This window comes from Macaca fascicularis, chromosome 2 (assembly GCF_037993035.2).
Source record: "Macaca fascicularis isolate 582-1 chromosome 2, T2T-MFA8v1.1".
NCBI lineage: Eukaryota > Metazoa > Chordata > Mammalia > Primates > Cercopithecidae > Macaca > Macaca fascicularis.
This window is the reverse complement of record NC_088376.1, coordinates 825,179-847,444: the sequence shown is the minus strand read 5'-3', so window position 1 is coordinate 847,444 and position 22,266 is coordinate 825,179. Positions and strand designations below refer to the sequence as shown.

General features: G+C 39.2%; 1 protein-coding gene, 1 non-coding gene and 1 pseudogene across 3 annotated transcripts in view; all 3 read left to right on the top strand.

The window, feature by feature from the left end:
* LOC135969467 (large ribosomal subunit protein eL33 pseudogene) overlaps positions 1–22,266 on the top strand; it is a 110,418-nt pseudogene that overhangs the window by 43,424 nt on the left and 44,728 nt on the right.
* Positions 1–22,266, top strand: part of LMLN (leishmanolysin like peptidase) — a 73,213-nt gene that overhangs the window by 34,416 nt on the left and 16,531 nt on the right. For both annotated transcript variants that reach the window (XM_065539337.2, XM_074030501.1), the window contains 4 exons: positions 3,594–3,701; positions 7,236–7,312; positions 10,881–10,991; positions 20,599–20,731. In XM_065539337.2, coding sequence (XP_065395409.1) covers positions 3,594–3,701; positions 7,236–7,312; positions 10,881–10,991; positions 20,599–20,731 — 429 coding nt within the window. The remainder of the gene's footprint in view (positions 1–3,593; positions 3,702–7,235; positions 7,313–10,880; positions 10,992–20,598; positions 20,732–22,266) is intronic.
* Positions 2,044–2,148, top strand: LOC123571970 (U6 spliceosomal RNA). Its single transcript, XR_006696328.1, has one exon. It is a non-coding gene; the product is annotated as a U6 spliceosomal RNA (small nuclear RNA).

Here is a 22,266-nt window from a genome sequence, read left to right as displayed (position 1 = left end):
AGAAATAAAAAATCTGAACAGACCAATAATGAGTAATGAGATTGAATCAGTAATAAAAGTCTGCCATCAAAGAGAAGCCCAGGACCAAGTTCACTGCTGAATTTCACTAAATGTTTAAAGAAGAACTAATAATCCAGTCCTTCTCAAACTTTTCCAAAAAATTGAGGAGGAGGGATTACTTCCAGACTCTTTTTACCAGGGCAGCAATACTCTAATAACAAATTTAGACAAGGCGATAAGAAAAGAAAATTACAGGCTAATATTCTTGATGAGCATAAGTACAAAAATTTTGCAACAAGATACTAACAAGCTGAATTCTACAACACGTTAAATAGGTCATCCATCATGATCGAGTGAAATTTATCCCCAGTGTGCAAGGATGGCTGAACATAGCAAATCAGTAATGAACAAGGATGGCTGAACATAGCAAATCAGTAACTGACAGAATGAAGGACAAAAACCATATGATCATCTCAATAGATGCAAAAAAATCATTTCACAAAATTCAGCATCTTTTTATGATTAAAAACTAACCAAATTAGGTCCAAAAGGAAGGTACCTCAGCACAATAAAGGCCATATAAGAGACACCCACAACAAACCTTATACTTATTAGTGAAAAATGGAAAGCCTTTCCTCCAAGATCTGGAACACTCTTACCACTTCTGCATAGTATTGGAAATCATCGCAAGAGCAGTCAGGCCATAGAAATAAATAAAAGGCATCCAAATAGGACTGGAAGAAGTGAAATAGTTGCTGTTTGCTGATGACGTGATCTTATATATAGAAAACCCTAGAGACTCCATAAAAAAATTGTGAGGATTAATAAATACAGTAAAAGTTGCAGGATACAAAATCAACACACAAAAATTAGTAGTTTTCTATATACTAACAGAAAACTACCTGAAAAAGAAATCAAGAAAACAGTCTCATTTACCATAGCTACCCCCCCACAAAAAAACCCCAAAATTCTTAGGAATAAATTTAACTGGGGAAGTAAAAGACCTGTACACTGAAAACTAGATGAAATAAATTGACACAATAAATACAAAGGTATCCTGTGTTCATGGCGTAGAAGAATTAGTATTGTTAAAATGTCCATGCTACCCAAAACAGTCTACAGGTTCATTGCTATCCCTATCAAACTTCCAATGTCATTTTTCATAGAAGTAGAAAAAAAGTCCTCAAATTCATATGGAACCACAAAAACACCGAAAAGAAAAAAAAAATAAAGCAATCGTGAGCAAAAAGAACAAAGCTGTTCAGGCAGTGTGATGCCTCCAGCTTCGCAGTATTTCAGACTGTGCTGCAAAGGAATGGCAATTGGTCAACTGGCAAAGGAATGTTATGGTCCTGGCATAAAAATAGGCACATTGATGAATGGAACAGAATACATTATGATTATTGACTTGATTATGATTAACCAATTATGGTTAATTGATGTTTAATAAAGGTGCTAAGAATACACAATGGGAAAAAGTCTCTTCAATAAATGGTATAGGGAAAACTGGACAGCCATATGCAGAAAAATGAAATTTGACCTTTATCTCACACCATATACAAAAACCAACTCCAAATATATTAAATAAATTTAAGACCAGAAACTGTAAAACTAGTGGAAGAAAACATAAGGGGACGACTACATGACACTGGTTTGGGCAATGAGTTTTTGGATTGGACCCTAAAAGTACAGGCAACAAAAATAAAAGTGGACAAATGGGATTACATCAAACAAAGAAGCCTCTGCATGGCAAAGGAAACAAAAGTGTGAAGACAACCTAGAAATTGAGAGAAAATATTTGCAAGCTGTACATTAGAAAAGGCGTTAATATACAAGAAATGCAAACAGCTGTGTAAGAATAGCCCATTTAAACAATGGGCCAAGGACGTGAATAGACATTTCTCAAAAGAGGACATGCAAATTGTAAGCAGGTACATGAAAAAATGCTCAACATTACTAATCCTTAGGGAAATGAAAATTAAAAGCACAATGAGATGTCATTTTATGCCTGTCAGATGACTGTTATCAAAAAGACAAAAGAAGGCTCACTTTGGCAGCACAAAAACTAAAATTGGGATGATACAGAGAAGATTAGCATGGCCCCAGTGCAAGGATGACATGCAAATTCATGAAGTATTCCATATTTTAAAAAGAAAAAAAAGATAAGAAGTGTTGGTGAGGATGTGGAGATAGTATAATTTAGTACAGCCATTACGGAAAACTGTAAGTTCTTCAAAAAACTAAAAGTAGAATTACCATATGATCCAATAGTCCTTGTTCCATATTTACACAACAGATTTGAAACCAGTTTGTTAAAGAGACGTTTGCACTCCTGTGTTCAGTGCAGCACTATTTACAGCAGCCCACATTACGGAATCAGCCTAAGCGTCCATCAGCAGATGAATGACTAAATAAAGTGTATTCTATACAATTAACCCTTGAACAACATAGGTTGGAACTGCTCAGGTCCACTTCTCTGTGGACTTTCTGCCACCTCTGCCACCCCTTAGACAGCAGGACCAACCCCTCCTCTTCATCCTCCTCAACGTGAAGACAAGGATGAAAACCTTTATGAGGACTGACTCCACTTAATGAACAGTGAATATATTCATTTTATTTTCTCTAGCTTTATTGTAAGAATACAGTACATAATACATAAAATATACAATATATGTGTGAATTGACTGTGCAGTTATTGGTGAGGCTTCTAGTCCACAGAAGGCTATTAATAGTTAAGTTATGGAGAAATCAAGTTATACACAGATATCGGCGGACTGCACAGGAAGTTGACACCACTAACACAATGTATTCAGCCTTAAAAAGGCAGGAAATTTTGTCATTTGTAACAACATGGGTGAAACTGGAGAACATGGTGCTAAAAAAGGAACAGAAAGACAAATACCTAATGTTTTCACATTTCCTATGTGACATCTAAAACGATTGAACTCCGAAGCAGAGGGTAGTGGCTATGGAGGCTGGGGTGGGGAAAATGGTGATGGCCAAAGAGTGCAAAATCACAGACGGGAGTAACACTTTTTTTTTCTTTTTTTTTGAGATCTATTGCACAGCGTGGTGAATATGGTTAATAATAGTGTATTGCACAGTTTTAAATTACTGAGAGTAAATTTAAAATATTCTCACAAAAAATAAGTATTTGAAATGATGGCTGTATTAGCTTGATGTAATTATTTCACATTGTATTCATGAATCATAACATCACTCTGTTCTCCATAAATATATAGTTATAACTTGTCAATTTAAAATAAAATAAAAAATTTTAAATTGTTATTGACATGAGTTACAACTGTCAATCATCCTAGTCTATAACATTTTTTCACTATATGGTACAAAAGTGAAAATCTTCAGAGAGAAGAAAAGATGCTAAGAGAAGTAGTAATTTCCTAGCAAAGAAGAGTGTGACTGCATCAAAATATTTAATTATATTAAAAACCATATTTTAAAAAGAAATTCTCTTTTCTCGACGAAGTAAGTCTTTAATGTTAACTTATTGTATTCATGTGATGAAAAGTTTGCCACCATCTTAACAGTGCTTTTGTACCATATTTGTTTCCGATTTTTTTTCTGGTTCTTAGGAGGAAGCACGAAAACATTTTGATTGTCCAGTTCTGGAGGGAATGGAACTTGAAAATCAAGGTGGTATGGGTACTGAGCTCAACCATTGGGAAAAAAGGTTATTAGAGGTCAGTTTGTTTTTAAATTTTACTAGACTTTATTTATTTATTTATTTATTTATTTTTAATCTTTTTTTTTAATTTATTTATTATTATTATACTTTAAGTTGTAGGGTACATGTGCATAACGTGCAGGTTTGTTACATATGTATACTTGTGCCATGTTGGTGTGCTGCACCCATCAACTCGTCATTTACATCAGGTATAACTCCCAATGCAATCCCTCCCCCCTCCCCCCTCCCCATGATAGGCCCCGGTGTGTGCTGTTCCCCTTCCCGAGTCCAAGTGATCTCATTGTTCAGTTCCCACCTGTGAGTGAGAACATGCGGTGTTTGGTTTTCTGTTCTTGTGATAGTTTGCTAAGAATGATGGTTTCCAGCTGCATCCATGTCCCTACAAAGGACACAAACTCATCCTTTTTGATGGCTGCATAGTATTCCATGGTGTATATGTGCCACATTTTCTTAATCCAATCTGTCACTGATGGACATTTGGGTTGATTCCAAGTCTTTGCTATTGTGAATAGTGCTGCAATACTGCCCAAGGTAATTTATAGATTCAATGCCATCCCCATCAAGCTACCAATGAGTTTCTTCACAGAATTGGAAAAAACTGCTTTTAAGGCTACAGTAGACTTTATTTAATGAAAATAATTCATAATTATGGTAAAAGTTATTCAAACAGGTTATAAACTGAAAAATGTTTAGGTCCCTTTACCCCTTCAGCTCTCCAGATGCACTTTCCAGGTATAATCACTCTTTACATTTTTTGTATATACTTTCATAAATGTTATGTATGTATGTGCAAACACATGCAGAATTGTTTATTTTTTAATGGGTTCACATATTTATGCAACTTTTTCACTTTTTCCAGGGCACTATAGGTGCTTCTGCTATAATGCAATGTATGCTTTCCTGAAAAACCTTTTTCTTCAAAATTGGACATGAAAAATAACAAGACTTGTAGGAAAAACAAGTAAACAGATCAATAACAGCAACAAATAAGTCATGTAGAACTCTGAGCTCAGTTTTAAAAAGACATTAGATTTTCAATAAATGAAGTCCTGTATCTACTCTAGTATTTTTTTAATTAAAATTTTTATATTTTTTAGAGACAGGGCCTCACTGTGTCATCCAGGCTGGAGTGCTGCAGCTGTTCACATGTATGATCATAGCACACTACAGCCTCGAACTCTTTTGGGCTCAAGCAGTCCTCCTGCCTCAGCCTCCCAAGTAGCTGGGACCACAGGCACACACCACTGCACCCAGCCTGCTGTAGTCTGTGTGTCTCTTTTTCTTTCTCTCTCTTTTCCTTCCTTCCCTCCCTTCCTTCCTTCCTTCCTTCCTTCCTTCCTTCCTTCCTTCCTTCCTTCCTTCTTTCCTTCCTTCCCCTTTCTTTCCTTTTCCTTTTCTTTTTCCTTTCCCTTTTCCTTTTCTTTTTCCTTTCTTTCCTTTCTTCTCTTTCTTTCTGTCTTACTTCACTTGTCCAGGCTAGAGTACAGTGGCATGATTTCAGTTCACTGCAGCCTCAACCGCCTGGGCTCAAATGGTTCTCCCACCTCAGCCTCCTGGGTAGCTAGGAATACAGGCATGTGCCACCACACCCAGCTAATTTTCTTTTTGTACTTTCAGTAGAGATGGTTTCACCGTGTTGTCCAGGCTGACCCCAAACTCATGGACTCAAGCAGTTCACCCGCCTCAGCGGCCCGAAGTGTGGGGTTAGAGGTGTGCACGTCCGTGCCTGGCTACTCTAGCATTTCTTTACCTTCAGCATCAGCAGTAATAATAACCCATGTTAGCTGCATGGGGGATTGTAAATCTGAGTATTGAGGATGGGGTAAAATGTACATAGACTTGTGAGAATCATACAGTAAACATTTGCACGCAGAGTCGCTGGCTACACCGATTAACACATTGTACACAGTACAGCATTTTTGTATTCCTGTGTTTGGCTATCTTAGTATACTTTGTGTTTAGGCTTCATCACAAAATAGTCACATGCAGGGAAAATCAACGAACCAACGTGATTCCATGTTATATTGATGCCATTCCCTTATTTACTAATTTCACATGAGCTCATTCACATTGCAGAAACACATGCTTTCACAGAATAAACTGTATTCTTGGATCTACTCATTTTTTCTATATGAATGTAGCATAACAGTTCTGTTAATGAACAATTATGGTTTAAATTTTGTATTTTAGAAAATATAATGAGCAACTTATTTATATCTGTGATACCCCAGGATGGAGTTTCAGTTGGTGTTTTTAGGTTCAACTAAGCAGTCAAACCCACAGGACCTAATCAAGCCATGTTGAGAAAAGATTCCCTTAGAGAAGGATATTAGAAGGAACACCCAGCCTGCCAGCACGGTAGAGCCAGGCGTTCCTCTTGTGCTCCACGTGGCAGTGGAGGGGCTGTCATCTGTGCCTCTTCCCCTCCCCGTGCAGCTCAAGACCACAACAGACAGATGGGAGGACCAGCCTGGCTGAGAAAGATCATGTCCAAATAAGAACCAGTATCTTTTTAGTTTTAGAGATCTGCTTAAATGGATAGTTGCAGCTTATATACATCATGCCTAAAGTTAATAAAATTATGGAAGGAATGAAATGGATGCTTGTGGTTACTGTCAAAGTAACAATGACGGAAACTTACAGAAGACACGCACATCTCTTCCTTCCATGGGAAATTTGGCTTTTTTTTTTCCTTAAGAAATTTTCTCAAGTGACTCCCTTAAGAAAGCTGAAGATTGGCCAGAAATGAAAGTTTGTGCCTTTCAGCAGAAGCTCTGAGAGTAGTAATGGCATCAGTTTCTCTCAAATCAATTTTGTGTCCTTGAACTATTTTTTTTTGAAGCATGGTATCACAGTACTTGAGATGGCCATCTGGTGTGCAATGGAAAGATTTAAAGAATACTCAGAACTGTCCAAAGATGAAATAAGCTCCGTCAGAGGCAGTGAAGTCCTCATCATTAGGTGACCTCCTGATAGGAATTGTATGATATGAATTAAAATATTGGGTAGATGGTAGAGCTTGATGATGTTTTAGACCTTTCAAGGAAGTCCGTTTACCCCGTGACTCTGTCACACTTGTTTTCATGTTAGCACATGTTTCTGTGATCACAGAGTTGAAGGTTATGAAAACATTTTCAGTGTAATTCAGACAGCCGTTCTCCCTGACCCAAAATTATCTGTGCATTTGCCTCATTCACCCACTTTGCTTTACCTGGAGAGTATAATATTTCTGTAGTGTTTCTGTTTCCATATAGATTTATCTTCATTCATCACAGAGTTCTAAATGCCAGTTGCCTGCCATTCCAAGGGAATTGTACACAGTGGAAACACTTAGGGCAGAAAGTAGATTTCACTTCAAGGTTCGGTCTAGTCATTTTAAAAGTTTATGTATTTCACCACTTTTAAATGAATGTCTTGTCAGCCTCTCACAGTTGGAATATTTTAAATATATATATCAGAGGAATTACAGAAAGTATTAGGAGTTGCAGAGAATCTTGTTTTCCAGTTAAACTCTGTTGGTGATTTTCAGAACGAAGCGATGACTGGTTCTCACACTCAGAATCGAGTACTCTCTCGGATCACTCTGGCGTTAATGGAGGACACTGGGTAAGACAGCTGTGACAATGGGATATGAATTGTTTATTAAAATGAAATTAATACTGAGCTCATAGCTTAAGAAAATGTTGACATTTTATGCTGAAGCAAAATATACTTATTAATTATTTGAATCTTGTACAGTTAGCTGTCCATTATTCATACCAACTCCATTCATTCATTCAATAAATACTTTTGTTGGTTGTTTGTTTTAAAATAGGATCTCACTCCTGTTGCGCAGGGTGGAGTGCAGTGGCAGTCTGGACTCACTAATCCTGGACTTCCCGGGCTCAAGCAATCCTCCCACCTCAGCTTCCTGAGTAGCTGGGACACAGGCACGTGCCACTGTGCCTGGCTAATTTTTTGTATTTTAAATAGAGATGGGGTTTTGTCATGTTGCCCAGGTTTTTCACAAACTTCTGGGCTCAAATGATCCACCCACCTTGACCTCTCCCAAAGTGCTGGGATTACAGGCCTGAGCCACCCCACCTGGCCACAATAAATGTTTGAGGCCCCGAGACATAGTAATAATTAGGACAAAATCCCTGATATTATTTGTTTTCGAATAAGCAGAGGCTGAGCCAATATCAAGAAAAGACCAAATAATTTTTAAGTTACTTTTTTTTTTTTTAAATAAAACAGTGGAACTTTCAGGTGAAGCCATGAAATACTGTTTAGTTTATTTTTTTAAGTAGAGACAAGGTCTCACTATATTGCCCAGGCTGGTCCCAAACTCCTGGGCTCAAGCAAGCCTCCTGCCTTGGCCTCCCAAAGTGCTAGGATTACAGGAATGAGCCACCATGCCTGGCAGAAATACTGTTTTTACATGAAATCTTTTATACAACCCCTACATATCAAAAAAAATTAAAGCTGCTTTAGTAGAAGCATTGTTACCTCTTACTCTTTCTAAGACAGTCTGAGAGAAAATTAGAAAATTGAATCAAATTTGAAAATTAATGGCAGAGGTGCCATTAAAACCATGAAAATTGTTGACACTACCTTCACTGTTGAGAGGTCAAAGAGGTGTAAGGATTTAAACATATAGAGGTTATTCTTTTTTTTTTTTTTTGAGACGGAGTCTTGCTCTATCGCCCAGGCTGGAGTGCAGTGATGTGATCTTGGCTCACTGCAACCTCCACCTCTCAGGGTCAAGCGATTCTCCTGCCTCAGCCTCCTGAGTAGCTGGGACTACAGGTGTGCATCACCACACCTGGCTAATTTTTATATTTTTAGTATAGATGGGGTTTCGCCATGTTGGCCAGGCTGGTCTGGAACTCCTGACCTCGGGTGATCTGCCCACAGTGCTGGGATTATAGGCATGAGCCACCGTGCCCAGCATATCTCATTGAGTTTTATGAGACTTAAATGAGTTAATATTTGTAAAGCCCTTTTGTACAGTGCTTGGCACACTGTAAGTGCCAACTAAGTGTGAGCATTATACAAAAAACCGAGCTAAAGACTCATGAAACAAGACTTACTCTTGCTGCCTCAGTGCAGTCCTTTATCGTATTGAGTTTTTAAAGAGAGAGAAATGTTAATCAAGATCTGCTAAGTGGATTTCACAACTCACTAATACTACTCAGAAACCCCTGTTTCTAAAGCCCCCTCTACTCCCTCACTAGTGCTCATTCTTCTGAGTTTAGCTAAAGTTGCTTCCTCAGAAAAACCTTTCCGAATTCTTCAGACTAACTTAGGTTTTTCTGTTACTATGTTCCTGTTAGCATCATATACTTCTCCTTTGGAATACTCATCACACTTCAAATGTTTTGTTTTAGTATCTGTCTTCCCTACTAGATCATGATCTTCATGAGAGCAGTTTCTGTGTTTACTACTGTAGCCTTCATTTAACAAAGTGCCTACCATGTGACAAATGCTTAATAACTGTTGACTGCTAATACGGAAAGAGCTGCAAAGAAACGGTTATCAAGAGAGTCTCATGATGTGTAGCTGGAGTGCCCACCTGGTGATGGAATAACAGCGCTGATAGGATATTCTGCACTCACCAACATGCACCTTCACAAAGGAGTCTACTTACTCTACACTTTATTCATAGGGCTAAGGGCTTCTGAGCCTGAGCACCTGCTAAAATAATTGTTAGTGGACAGCACTAGGGGCACTGTCACTGTCCGGACAGTTTGACCTTGCTGTGACACCAAGGTAGCTGGGAATGTAACTCACATTGTAGTTGCAGAAGTTGCAGGCATTTTGGCTTTGGAGCGCTGTGACTCCTTCAGTTTCTCTCTGAGTGAGAGCTTTGTTCTTTGACAGGAGAGAAGTTTTGGAAGATGCTACATTACATATTTGTTTGATTTTGTAGTAAGGTGATATAAGTGGAGGGGATAATTCTTATCTCCCCAACTTTTGAGCCTATTTTTTTTTCAATATTATTGTTTTTTATTACATTTTTTATTATAGAGATGGGGTTTCACCACGTTGCCCAGGCTGGTCTCAAACTCCTGAGCTAAAGTGATCCACCCACCTTGGCCTCACTAAGTGCTGGGATTACAGGTGTGAGCCACTGCGCCCAGCCCTGAGCCTATGTTTTTATTTGCTGTTTTGATAATGCTAAAGGAACAAAATATAATACATACAGGTAAGAGACTACTTTGTATAATTTTATAATTTTTGCAAGCTAATCTTGTCTCTAAAAATAAATACAAACTAAAACAAACTGATTGCCTTCGATTAAATTTGTCTGGAAACTCAGTCAGTACTTTCTTTTTTCTGTTGTTAGAACTTTTTCTTTTGAGACAAGGTCTCACTCTATTTCCCGGGCTGGAGTGCTGTGGCATGATCCTGGGCGGAGGCGATCCTGCCACCTCAGCCTCCCAGGTAGCTGAGACTGTAAGTACACACCACCGCACACCTGGCTAACTTTCTGTATTTTTAGTAGAGACAGGGTCTCACCATGTTGGCCAGGCTGGTCTCGAACTCCCAACCTCAAGTGATCCAACCACTTCAGCCTCCCAAAGTGCTGGGGTTACAAGTGTGAGTCACCGCGCCCAGCTAGGACATTTAAAAAGTATTGGACATAGGCTGGGCACAGTGGCTCATACCTGTAATCCCAGCGCTTTGGGAGGCCGAGGCGGGTGGATCACCTGGGGTCAGGAGTTCAAGACCAGTGTGGCAAACATGGTGAAACCCCGTCTCTACTAAAAATGCAAAAATTAACCAGACATGGTGGCGGGTGCCTGTAGTCCCAGCTACTCAGGAGGCTGAGGCAGGAGAATCACCTGAACCCAAGAGGCAGAGCTTCCGGCGAGCCGGGATTGTGCCACTGTAGTCCAGCCTGGGTGACAGAGCAAGACCCTGTCTCAAAGTAAAATAAAGTGAAAATTACAATAGAAACATGTTTTGTTCTGTTATGTAAAAATGTAAAAGTATTTAATACCTCATCATAAGCCTGGTTATTGAATCCCTATGTAGCAGTCCCTGCTCTGCAAGAATCATCACTTATGGTGATGGCCTCCAAAGTCTTTCTCAAGGTCCTAAGGTGCTCGCTGTTGAGATTCTCAGTTGTTATGCTAGAGTTGTTTTTAAAAGGACAGCAATAAAAGTTGCTTTGTTTTTTATTCCACAGCTGGTATAAAGCAAATTACAGCATGGCTGAGAAGTTAGACTGGGGCCGAGGAATGGGCTGTGACTTTGTCAGGAAGAGCTGTAAATTCTGGATTGATCAGCAAAGACAAAAGTAAGAATGCATTTCCTCACAGTGTCGTTGATTACACAGTTCCTTTCTGATTTTATGCTTTATCCCAAGCCTAAAATGCTAACTATTTTCAAAATGTAGTCTGAGCAGTTCAATTTTACAATATATAGAAAACCACCTGTAGATGGTTGGTAATAAGATTGTAAGAAGTAGCTGAGTATTGTTTTTAATCATATACTAAAGGGATCCACAGTGAGGGGCCCAGAGCCATGAACATTTCTGTTCAGCTTATTATAACTCATAAATATATATATTTTACAAACCTTTTGTTTCCTCTGTCGTTTGTGTTGTTTTCTTCAGAGAATGCACCTGTAAGTATAGATGCAAATATTGATTCAGTATCAAAAAAAGGCACTTTTGAATAGGAATTTCCAAATCCAGATGCGTATCATAATCACCTAGCAAGCTTTTAAAAAATAGAGTAAGTTTGACATCTATCTGTATATCATCTATACAGACATATATCATACATACATACAATACAGACATATATACAATACAGACATATATCAGACATATATACAATACAGACATGTGTCAGACATATATACATACAGACATATACACATATACAATACAAACGTATACATATATTCAATAAGACATATATCAGACATATATACAATACAGACATGTATCAGACATATATACAATATAGACATGTGTCAGACATATATACAATACAGTTGTTCTTTGGTAACCATGGAGGATTGCTTCCAGGACTCCATAGATAACAAAATCCATAGATGCTTACATAAAAGTTCCTTATATGAAATGGAATAGTATTTGCATATAACCTGTGTATGTCCTCTTGTATACTTTAAATTACCTCTAGGTTATTTATAATACATAATACAATATAAATGCTATGGGAATAGTTGTTATACTGTATTGTTTAGGGAAAAATGACAAGGAAAAAAGTGCCCATGTTCAGTACAGATGCAAGCATCCTTTTTTCCCTGAATTTTTCTTTTCTTTTTTTTTTCTTTTGAGACAGAGTCTCACTCTGTTGCCCAGGCTGGAGTGCAGTGGCGCAATCTCAGCTCACTGCCACCTCTACCTACCAGGTTCAAGCGATTCTCGTGCCTCAGCCTCCTGAATAGCTGTGATTATAGGCGTGCGCCACCACTCCTGGCTAATTTTTGTATTTTTAGTAGAGACGGGATTTTGCCATGTTGGCCAGGCTGGCTCACGCCTGTAATCCCAGCACTTTGGGAGGCCGGGCCGGGTGGGTCACTTGAGATCAGGAGTTCAAGACCAGCCTGGCCAACATGGTGAAACCCCATCTCTACTAAAAATATAAAAATTAGCCAGGCATGGTGGCGGGCACCTGTAACCCCAGCTACTCAGGAGGCTGAGGCAGGGAACAGCTTGAATCCAGGAGGCAGAGGTTGCAGTGAGCCGAGATCACACCATTGTACTCCAGCCTAGGTGACAAAGTGAGGCTCTATCTCAAAAAAGACAAAACAACAACAACAACAAAAATGTTATGTGAATGAATTCATATTGTATGTGAACTTTTGAGCATGGCTTTTTTTACTCAGCATAATTCTCTAGAAATTCATCCAGGTTGTTGTATATATCAATAATTTGACTTTTTGTGGCTGGTTAATATTTCGCAGTGTGATATACCACAGTTTGTTTAAACATTCACACTTTGAAGGACATCTGGATTGTTTCCAGTTTTGGGCTATTATGAATGAAGTTGCTATAAACATCTATGTACAGGTTTGTGTGTGAACATATATCTTTATTTTTCCAGAAAAAGTGCCAGGAATGCAGTTGCTGGCTCATTAAGTAATTGCAGGTTTAGTTTTGTAAGAAACTGCCAAACTTTTTAATTCCTAGCAGTGATGTGTAAGTGATATAGTTTCTCCACATGTTTGCCAGCATTTGGCGTTGTCATGATTTTTTGTTTAATCGATTCTGATAGGAGTGTAGTGATATTTTATTTGGTTTTAATTTGTGTTTCCCTAATGTCTAATGATGCTGAACTGCTTTTCATGTGCTTACTCGCTAATTATATATCCTCTTTGGCAAACTGTCTCTTCATCTTTTTTTTTTTTTATTTTTGAGACAGAGTTTCGCTCTGTTGCCCAGGCTGGAGTGCAGTGGCACAATCTTGGCTCACTGTAACCTCTGCCTCCCGGGTTCAAGCGATCCTTCTGCCTCAGCCTCCATAGTAGCTGGGACTACAGGCACATGCCACTATGTCCGGCTAATTTTTGTATTTTTAGTAGAGATGGGGTTTTACCATGTTGGCCAGGCTGGTCTCAAACTCCTGACCTCGTGATCCACCCACCTCAGCCTCTGAAAGTGCTAGGATTACAGGCATGAGCCACCCAGCCTCTTCATCTCTTAAGCCAATTTTCTAATTGGATTGTTTTTTACTGTTGAGTTTTGAGAGTTCTTCATGTATTCTGGGTAGTAGTCCTTTGTCAGATACGTGGTTTGCAAATATTTTCTCCCAGTTCATAGCTTGTCTTTTTATCCTTTTAACAGGGGCTTTTGTAGGGCAAATGGTTTTAGTTTTGACGAAATCCAGAATTTCAGTTTGTCCTCTTATTGTGTCTTTGACGTCAAGTCTAAGAAGTCTTTGCCAAGCTCTAGATCTTGAAAGTTTTCTTCAAAAGTTTTATAGTTTTACACTTTACATTTAAGTCCATGATTCATTTGAGTTACGTTTTGTATAAGGTGGGAGACTTAGATCAAGGTTTGTTTTTTTGTATACAGATGGGCAATTGCTTTAGCACCATTTGTTGGAAAGGCTGTCTTTCCTTCATGGAATTGCTTTCGTGCCTTTGGCAGAAACAATCAGTTGGGTGTATTTGTGGTGATCTGTTTCTGTTTCTGGGTTTTCCGTTCTGTTCCAGTGATCCCCGTGTTTGTGCCTCCACCAATAACACACAGCCCTTAATTACTGTAATTATTTAGTAAGTCTTGAAATTGGGTAGACTGATTCTTTCCACTTTATTTTAAAATTGTTCTGGCTGTTTTGGTTCCTTTGCATTTCCATATACATTTTACAATAATCTTGTCTGTATCTGCCAAAAAACTTGCAGGGATTTTGCTAGGAGCTGCATTAACCCTGTGTGTCAATTTGAGGAGAATTGACATTTTTACTGTGTTGAGTTTTCCAATCCATAAACATGGGAGAAAACATTCAGTCTTTCATTATTAAATGTAATGTTAGCTGCAGATTTGTATACATGTTCTTTATACATGTTTTTATACATGTTCTTTATCTTTTATACATGTTTTATACATGTTGAAAAAGTAGCTCTCTATTCCTATGTGTCTGAGAGCTTTAATCGTGAATGGATATTGCCTTCTGTCAAATGCTTTTTCTACTTTAGCTGATATGCATAATCATGTGATTTTTTTCGCCTGTTAATATGGTGGATTTCATTGGTTGATTTTCAAATATTAAATCACCCTTGCATTCCTGGAGTAAACCCCACTTGGTCATGGCATATAATTATTTCTATATGTTGCTGAATTCTATGGACTATTATTTTGTTGTGGATTTTTGTTTCTGTATTTGTGATGAATACAGATCTGGAGTTTTCTCTTTTTTCCCCCATTATTTTACCTTTAATTAATCAGTATGGCTCTCAGAACAATTATGTCAGTTAAACTTGATCTTTTTCAAATCTGACACATTTTGAAAAACAGATATATCCTTCTAGTAAGAGAGATTTAAAAAATAATAGAAGAAAAGTTACGAAATACATAATAATTATTACTAAATGAGCAAATAATGGGCTCCCCTGTCATACTTAATATTGGCTTAATTTAAATTATTATTTATGGCCAGACATGGTGGCTCACGCTTGTAATCCTAGCACTGTGGGGGGCTGAGGCAGGCTGATTGCTTGAGCCCAGGAGTTCAAGACTAGCCTGGACAACATGGCGAAAGCCCATCTCTACAAAAATGTACAAAAATGAGGTGGGTGTGGTGGCACATGCCTGTAGTCCCAGCTACTCAGGAGACTGAAGCAGGAGGATCACTTGAGCCCAGAAGCTTGAGGCTGCAGTGAGCTATGACTACACCACAGTACTCCATCCTGGGCAGCAGAGTAAGACCCCATCTCTAAATAAATAAATACATGATTTGTGTCATACTCTGAAGTAATACATCCTAGGATATAATGAGGTGTTTATCATGCTTTATTTTTATTTTGACTTAGTTCAAAATATTTTTCTCTTTCTTTTAATTCAAAACTCTTGTGTCACTTCAAGTTCAAAATATTTTAACTTTCTCTTAAGATTTCTTCTTTGACCACTGTATTATTTAAAAGTGCTTTGTTTAATTTCCAGCTATTTTGAGATGTTCCAGCTATCTTTCTGTTATTGATTTCTAGTTTAATTCCATTATTGTAAGAAAGCAAACCTTTTTCCTCAGCCTTTCGAGTAGCTGGGACTACAGGCGCACACCACCACACCTAGCTAAATTTTTATATTTTTGTAGAGACAGGGTTTCACTGTATTGCTCAGGCTAGTCTTGAACTCCTGGGCTCTAGCAGTCTGCCCACCTCTGCCTCCCAAAGTGCTGGGATTACAGTCGTGAGCCACTGTGCCTGGCCTATTTTTCTGTTCTTAATCTCGATTTTTGAGATTATTGATTTGAGATATTTCCTGTTTCTAATGTAGCTGTTTGTTGCTATACATTTTCCTCTCAGCATTTCTTTAGTTTTGTCTCACAAATTTCAATGTGTTTTTATTTTCATTTAGTTCAATGTATTTTTAAAAATTTTTCTTTGAGATTCTTCTTTGACCCATGGATTATTTAGAAGTGTGTTGTTTGGTATACAAGTATTTGGAAATTTTTCTGTTATTTTTTGTTGTTGAATTGTAGTTGGAGAATATATGCTGTATGATTTGAGTTATTTTAAATTTGTTCAGGTTTGTTTTATGGCCCAACATATGGTCTTATCTTGATATATGCTTTTTTATTTTTTTTATTTTTTTGAGATGGAGTTTCACTCTGCCACCCAGGCTGGAGTGCAGTGGTACGATCTTGGCTCACTGCAGCCTCTGGTGCTGAGTTCAAGCTCTTCTCCTGCCTCAGCCTTCCAAGTAGCTGGGACTACCGGCGCCCGCCACCACGCCCGGCTAATTTTTTGTATTTTTAGTAGAGATGGGGTTTCATCCTGTTTACCAGGCTGGTCTTGAACTCCTGACCACAGCTGATCCACCTGCCTTGGCTTCTTCCCAAAGTGTTGGGATTACAGGCGTGAGCCACCACGCCCAGCCAATCTTATACATGTTTCATGGGCACTTGAAAAGAATGTGGCCGGGCGCAGTGGCTCAAGCCTGTAATCCCAGCACTTTGGGAGGCCGAGACGGGCGGATCACGAGGTCAGGAGATCGAGACCATCCTGGCTAACACGGTGAAACCCCGTCTCTATTAAGAAATACAAAAAACTAGCCGGGCGAGGTGGCGGGCGCCTGTAGTCCCAGCTACTCGGGAGGCTGAGGCCGGAGAATGGCGTAAACCCGGGAGGCGGAGCTTGCAGTGAGCTGAGATCCGGCCACTGCACTCCAGCCTGGGTGACAGAGCGAGACTCCGTCTCAAAAAAAAAAAAAAAAAGAAAAGAATGTACATTCTGACACTGGGTGGAGTGTCGTGTAAATGTCAGTTACATCCTGTTGGTTGAGGGTGTTAAGTCCTTGACGTTGGGTGGAGTGTTGTGTAAATGTCAGTTACATCCTGTTGTTTGATGGTGTTACGTCCTTCTTGACATTGGGTGGAGTGTTGTGTAAATGTCAGTTTCGACCTGTTGGTTGATGGTGTTAAGTCCTTCTTGACCTTGGGTGGAGTGTTGTGTAAATGTCGGTTACATCCTGTTGGTTGATGGTGTTAAGTCCTTGACGTTGGGTGGAGTGTTGTGTAAATGTAGTTACATCCTGTTGGTTGATGATGTTAAGTCCTTCTATATCCTTGCTGATTTCCTGCCTAGTTGGTCTATCTATCAGTTGTTGAGAGAATTCACCACCACATCAGTCTTCGAGTCCTGAAGTCCTTAACTAGTGTGACTTCTCTCTACCCTTCAGAGTCTTCTTTTATTTCTTTAATTTACAGTGACTGGGTTTTTAGTTGTACTCAGAGGGAGGAATAGGGAGAAGCCTATCTAGTCCATCTTCTAGGAATTAGAAGTGGTACTTATATTTCTCTTTCTATATTTAAAAAAATTTCCCCTGGTGGGTCAGGTATGGTGTGGTGGCTCACACCTGTAATCCCAGCACTTTGGGAAGAGGGAAGATTGCTTGAGCCCAGGAGTTTGAGACCATGTTGCTTAGGCAACATGACCCTATCTCTACAAAGTAAAAAAATTAGCCTGGCATGGTGGCATGGTGGCATGGTGGCATGGCCCTGTAGTCCTAGCTCCTTGGGGGCTGTGGTGTGAGGATCCCTTGAGCCCAGGAGGTCACAGCTGTGGTGAGCTATGATCATGCCACTGCAATCCGGTGTGGGTGACAGCAAGACCCTGTTGCAAAAAAAAAAAAAAAAGAAAGAAAAGAAAATGTTATTCTCATCTTTTCTTACCTGCGTTAGGTCATAAAGCAATTTAAATCACTTGTGGTTTCTACTAAGGAGTCTGACCTCTGGGTTGTAACCCTAATGTGAAGGTAATAGGCAGTAGCCAGAAGCACCGGCAGCCACTCTGAGGACAGCTTGTTAACCCTGCACTACAGCCTGATCTGCCAGTTAGGGGTTCTCAAATTTTGCTGCTTATGAAAATCATCTAGAGAACTTGAAAAACTCTCCATACCCAGGTTACAAGTTAAATCATGACTGTGCTAAGAGCCAGGCACTAGCGTTGTGTGAGTTTGTTTTACTAAATTCCCGAGTGATCTTACTGTGTAATGGAGTTTGGGAACCACTGTCCCGGTGTGTCAGAGGAAGTCTGTAATTCACACTGCAGCGTGAACAAAGAGCTCAGGGAGGTTTTTGTTCACTTTTCTGTTAACAGTTGCAACTCTGTTTATTCCCCTTTTGATCCCAATTATAGCATCACCTAAGACCTGAAACAGAAGGGACTTCTACTTCTTTATTCTTAAAAACTAAAGCCGTGGGTCCCTTGAATTCTCTTCTATCCTTTGATTCATAAGCCAGTGCCAGCAAGGCTTTTTTTTTAAGGTCCAAATAGTAAATGTTTTAGGTTTTGAGGGTTGTTACAATCTGTGTCACAACTACTTACCTCTGCTTTTATACAGCAAGAGGCAAAACCAATGGGCATGGCAATGTTCCTGTCATCTTCCCCATCTCTACAAAAAGTGAGTGAGCATGGTGGCACATGCTTGTAGTCCCACTTGCTTGGGAGGCTGAGGTGGGAGAATTGCTTGAGCCCAGAAGATCAGGGCTGCAGTGAGCTATGGTTGTGCGGTTGTGTCACTGCACTCTAGCCTGGGCAACGAGACCCTGTTTTAAAAACAAAAAATCGACAAGAAAGAAAACAGACTGTGGTCAGGATTTGACCCAAGAGTTGAGTTTGCTGACCCCTGTCATAATCATTCAAATGTCCCACTTGGGAGCACTGAAGTTCAGAATCATTCACAGGATAGAAGCCATCTTCCGGCAGCACAGACCCAGTCTGCCGGTGTGTATGTTAGGGATTCCAGTGCGGCCGTTCTTGAGCACAGGGGCCGATGCCTAACTTCTGGGCTTCGTCAACTGTGACTCTTCTCCATTGTTGGGAAACCAGTGTGAGAAGGGGTTGGTTAAGTGAGCATAGGCAGAGCCATACTTATTTGAATCACTTCAATGTACACATACTTAAAATAAGGTTCTTTCCATGTTTGAAGCAACTAAAACTGATAAACCACCCAACTCCTCTGCCTAGCTCATTTGATGTGAATATTGACTCTAGAGCTATACTGTCTAATGTGGTACCATTAGCCACGTGGGGCTGAACTTATATTTAAATTAGTTAAAGTTAAATACCATTTAAAATTTAGTTCCTCAGGGCCAGGCACGGTGGCCCATGACTGTAATCCCGGCAGTTTGGGAGGCTGAGGTGGGCAGATCACGAGGTCCAGAGATCGAGACCGTCCTGGCTAACATGGTGAAACCCCGTCTCTACTAAAAATACAAAAATTAGCCAGGTGTAATTGTGGTGGCAGGCGCCTGTGGTCCCAGCTACTCAGGAGGCTGAGGCAGGATAATTGCTTGAACCTGGGAGGCGGAGCTTGCAGCGAACCAAGATTGCACCACTGCACTCCAGCCTGGCGACAGAGCAAGACTCCGCCTCAAAAAAAAAGAAAAAAAAAAATTAGTTCCTCAGTTAACTAGTCACCTTTCAAGTGACATACATGATCGATGGCGACATCGGGCAGCACAGATAGAGACTTTTTCTAGCTCTCTTGACAGTGCTTCTCCGGAATTTGTAAGCCATGAATCTTAGCTCTAACTTTGGAATGTTTAAAATCGCTAACTTTTAACTTCTTTTTTCTTCTTTATTCATTTAGCCAAAACTCATTTTATGTAATTTAAAGTAAATATAATATGCCTTTTGGTTTTAGACAAAAAACAGAAATGACTTTCATGGAATCAAGAGAGTCACTAATTAAGAACTATTGGAATATGAACTTCCATATTCATTCGAAGCTTTATCATGGGAAGTTAAAATATTGCCTTATATGAAGATTTTATGAAAATGGTATAAACAGCAGAAATTACATTTATTGAGTAGCCTGCATGTGCCAGGCACTGAGTGCTTTGCGGTTGAAGCTCAGGAAAGTTAAGTAATTTCCACAGAAGTGTGGCTGGTGCTGGTGTTTGAACCCAGACCTGTGCGATTACTTCAAAACGTTTGCTCTCCTGTTATACTGTGCTGCTTCCACTTTGCTGAAGACTGTGGTAAGTATTTTGTATGTTTCATCTTAGGAAGCTGTAACTCCCTAAAGATGTATGCTGATACACTGTGTTCATTTAAATAAGACAATTCATCAATTTTCCTTAAAATAAGAAATATTTAATACAGGCTTTTTTTCCTTAAGAAATATGTGGAAGAAGAGGAAAATTGTCAATGATTCCATTACAATTTGGTAGACCAGTATTAATAGGATTTCTATTATTTAGGAATACTGAGATTTTATTTATAAAATTGCTATTATGATATTAATATAATTTTTTTATTGTAAATTGTCAATTTGATGACTGCTAAGAATTACAGGTTTGTTTGAAGGTTGTTTTTGCAAGACAGTGCAACAGATTCTAATATCTTTTAATAATTTACATGCCCTTTTTTCAAATTATATTTTCAAGATTACATTTAATGGAACAGAACAAGTTGGTAACAATTAGGAATATTCACATAATCTTTATTTTGCACAGGAAAATAAGATTGTCTGGTGAAGGTGGTCAGTTAAACAAACTGTCAGATTATTGAATAGAGAAAATTTCACTCTTTGTAGCTGCAGGGCAGAGGGGACGTTACCTCCATCTCTTTCCGAGAATCCCATTTGTTAATTATGGAGGTTTGTGTTTTTAGGCCGGGATCTGGATTTCCATTTGTTGGCTGTTTAATGGACTTGCAATATTTTCTTTAAAGTTTGATACTGTGGCACTTCTCTTTGTTTGCAGGAGGCAGACGCTGAGCCCTTACTGTGACACGCTCAGAAGTAACCCACTGCAGTTAACTTGCAGACAGGACCAGAGAGCAGTTGCAGTGTGTAATTTGCAGAAGTTCCCTAAACCTTTACCACAGGAATACCAGGTAAAACGGGTCTGGGGCACAGTTGTAGGAATCAGCTTTTCAAAAGTAGTCTCCATTTTAATTAAAAGAGTAAATTCTCGTAAGTTTCTTAATTTATAAGGCCCTGTTTGTTTTCCATAAGTTAGAAAAAAATGGAATAATGCTTCCATTTCTTTATAACTAATGTCCTAATTGATAGCACTTAGTTAAAATCTAGCAGTGTCTTACAATAATGGCAAGAAGAATTTGAATATTTGATCTGTTTTTACCTGTTTATGCTTTCTAATTATTTCCAAAATCTTGCTATTTAAATTCCTCTAATCTACACAGAAAAAAAATCTTTAAAGAAAATAACTTAAGTACTCTAATCCAATTAATTAGAAGACTTGGAAACTCTGCTTTGGAAAAGATTTGATTCATGGGATCCTAAAGATTAAGGAAATGGTCCCACATATCTTGTCTGGATCTCTGATTTGACCTTTATGTTTCTTTTTATGTTTTATCCTTTTTTTTTTTTTTTTTTTTGAGACAGAGTCTCACTCTGTTGCCCAGGCTGGAGTGCAGTGGCATGATCTCAGCTCACTGCAGCCTCCCCTTCCCAGGTTCAAGTGATTCTCGTGCCTCAGCCTCCTGAGTAGCTGGGTTTACAGCTGCGAGCCACCATGCCTGGCTAATTTTCATATTTTTTAGTAGAGGTGGAGTTTTGCCATGTTGCCCAGGCTGGTCTCGAACTCCTGGCCTCAAGTGATCCATGTGCCTCGGCCTCCAAAAGCACTGGGATTACAGGTGTGAGCCAACATGTCTGGCTACTTTTTGTATTTCTAATAGAGATGGGGTTTCACCATGTTGGCCAGGCTGGTCTCGAACTCCTGACCTCATGTGATCCACCCACCTCAGCCTCGCAAAGTGTTGAGATTACAGGTGTGAGCCCCCGCGCTTGGCCATGACCTTTACATTTCTTGTTGCCAAAGCTATCTTTAAAAAGCCTCATCTGTACCTGCTATTTACAAAGGAACCTTTTGTCAGAAATGATGTCTCAGAAGCTAATTTAAAATAAAGCTGCTGAATTTTAAGCTTCCTACACATATTTATAAGCTCATTGAATGCTTCAGATACCATAAAATAGCAAATGTATTCATAGGCATAGTAATATAACTCAAAAATGTAACATCTTTAAAAATTTCTCTGGTGCATCCAGGGGTGAAAAAAACACATAAAATTATTTTATTTTCATTTATTTATTTATTTTTGGAGATGCAGTCTTGCTGTCACCCAGGCTGGAGTGCAGTGGTGTGATCTTGGCTCACTGCAACTTCTGCCTCCCAGGTTCAAGCAATTCTCCTGCCTCAGCTTCTCAAGTAGCTGGGACTACAGCTGTGCACCACCATGCCCAGCTAATTTTTGTATTTTTTTTTTTTTTTAGTAGAGGCGGGGTTTCACTATATGTTGGCCAGGCTGGTCTTGAACTCCTGACCTCAGGTGATCCGCCCACCTTGGCCTCCCAAAGTGCTGGGATTATAGGCGTGAGCCACCATGTCCGGCCATAAAATTACTAT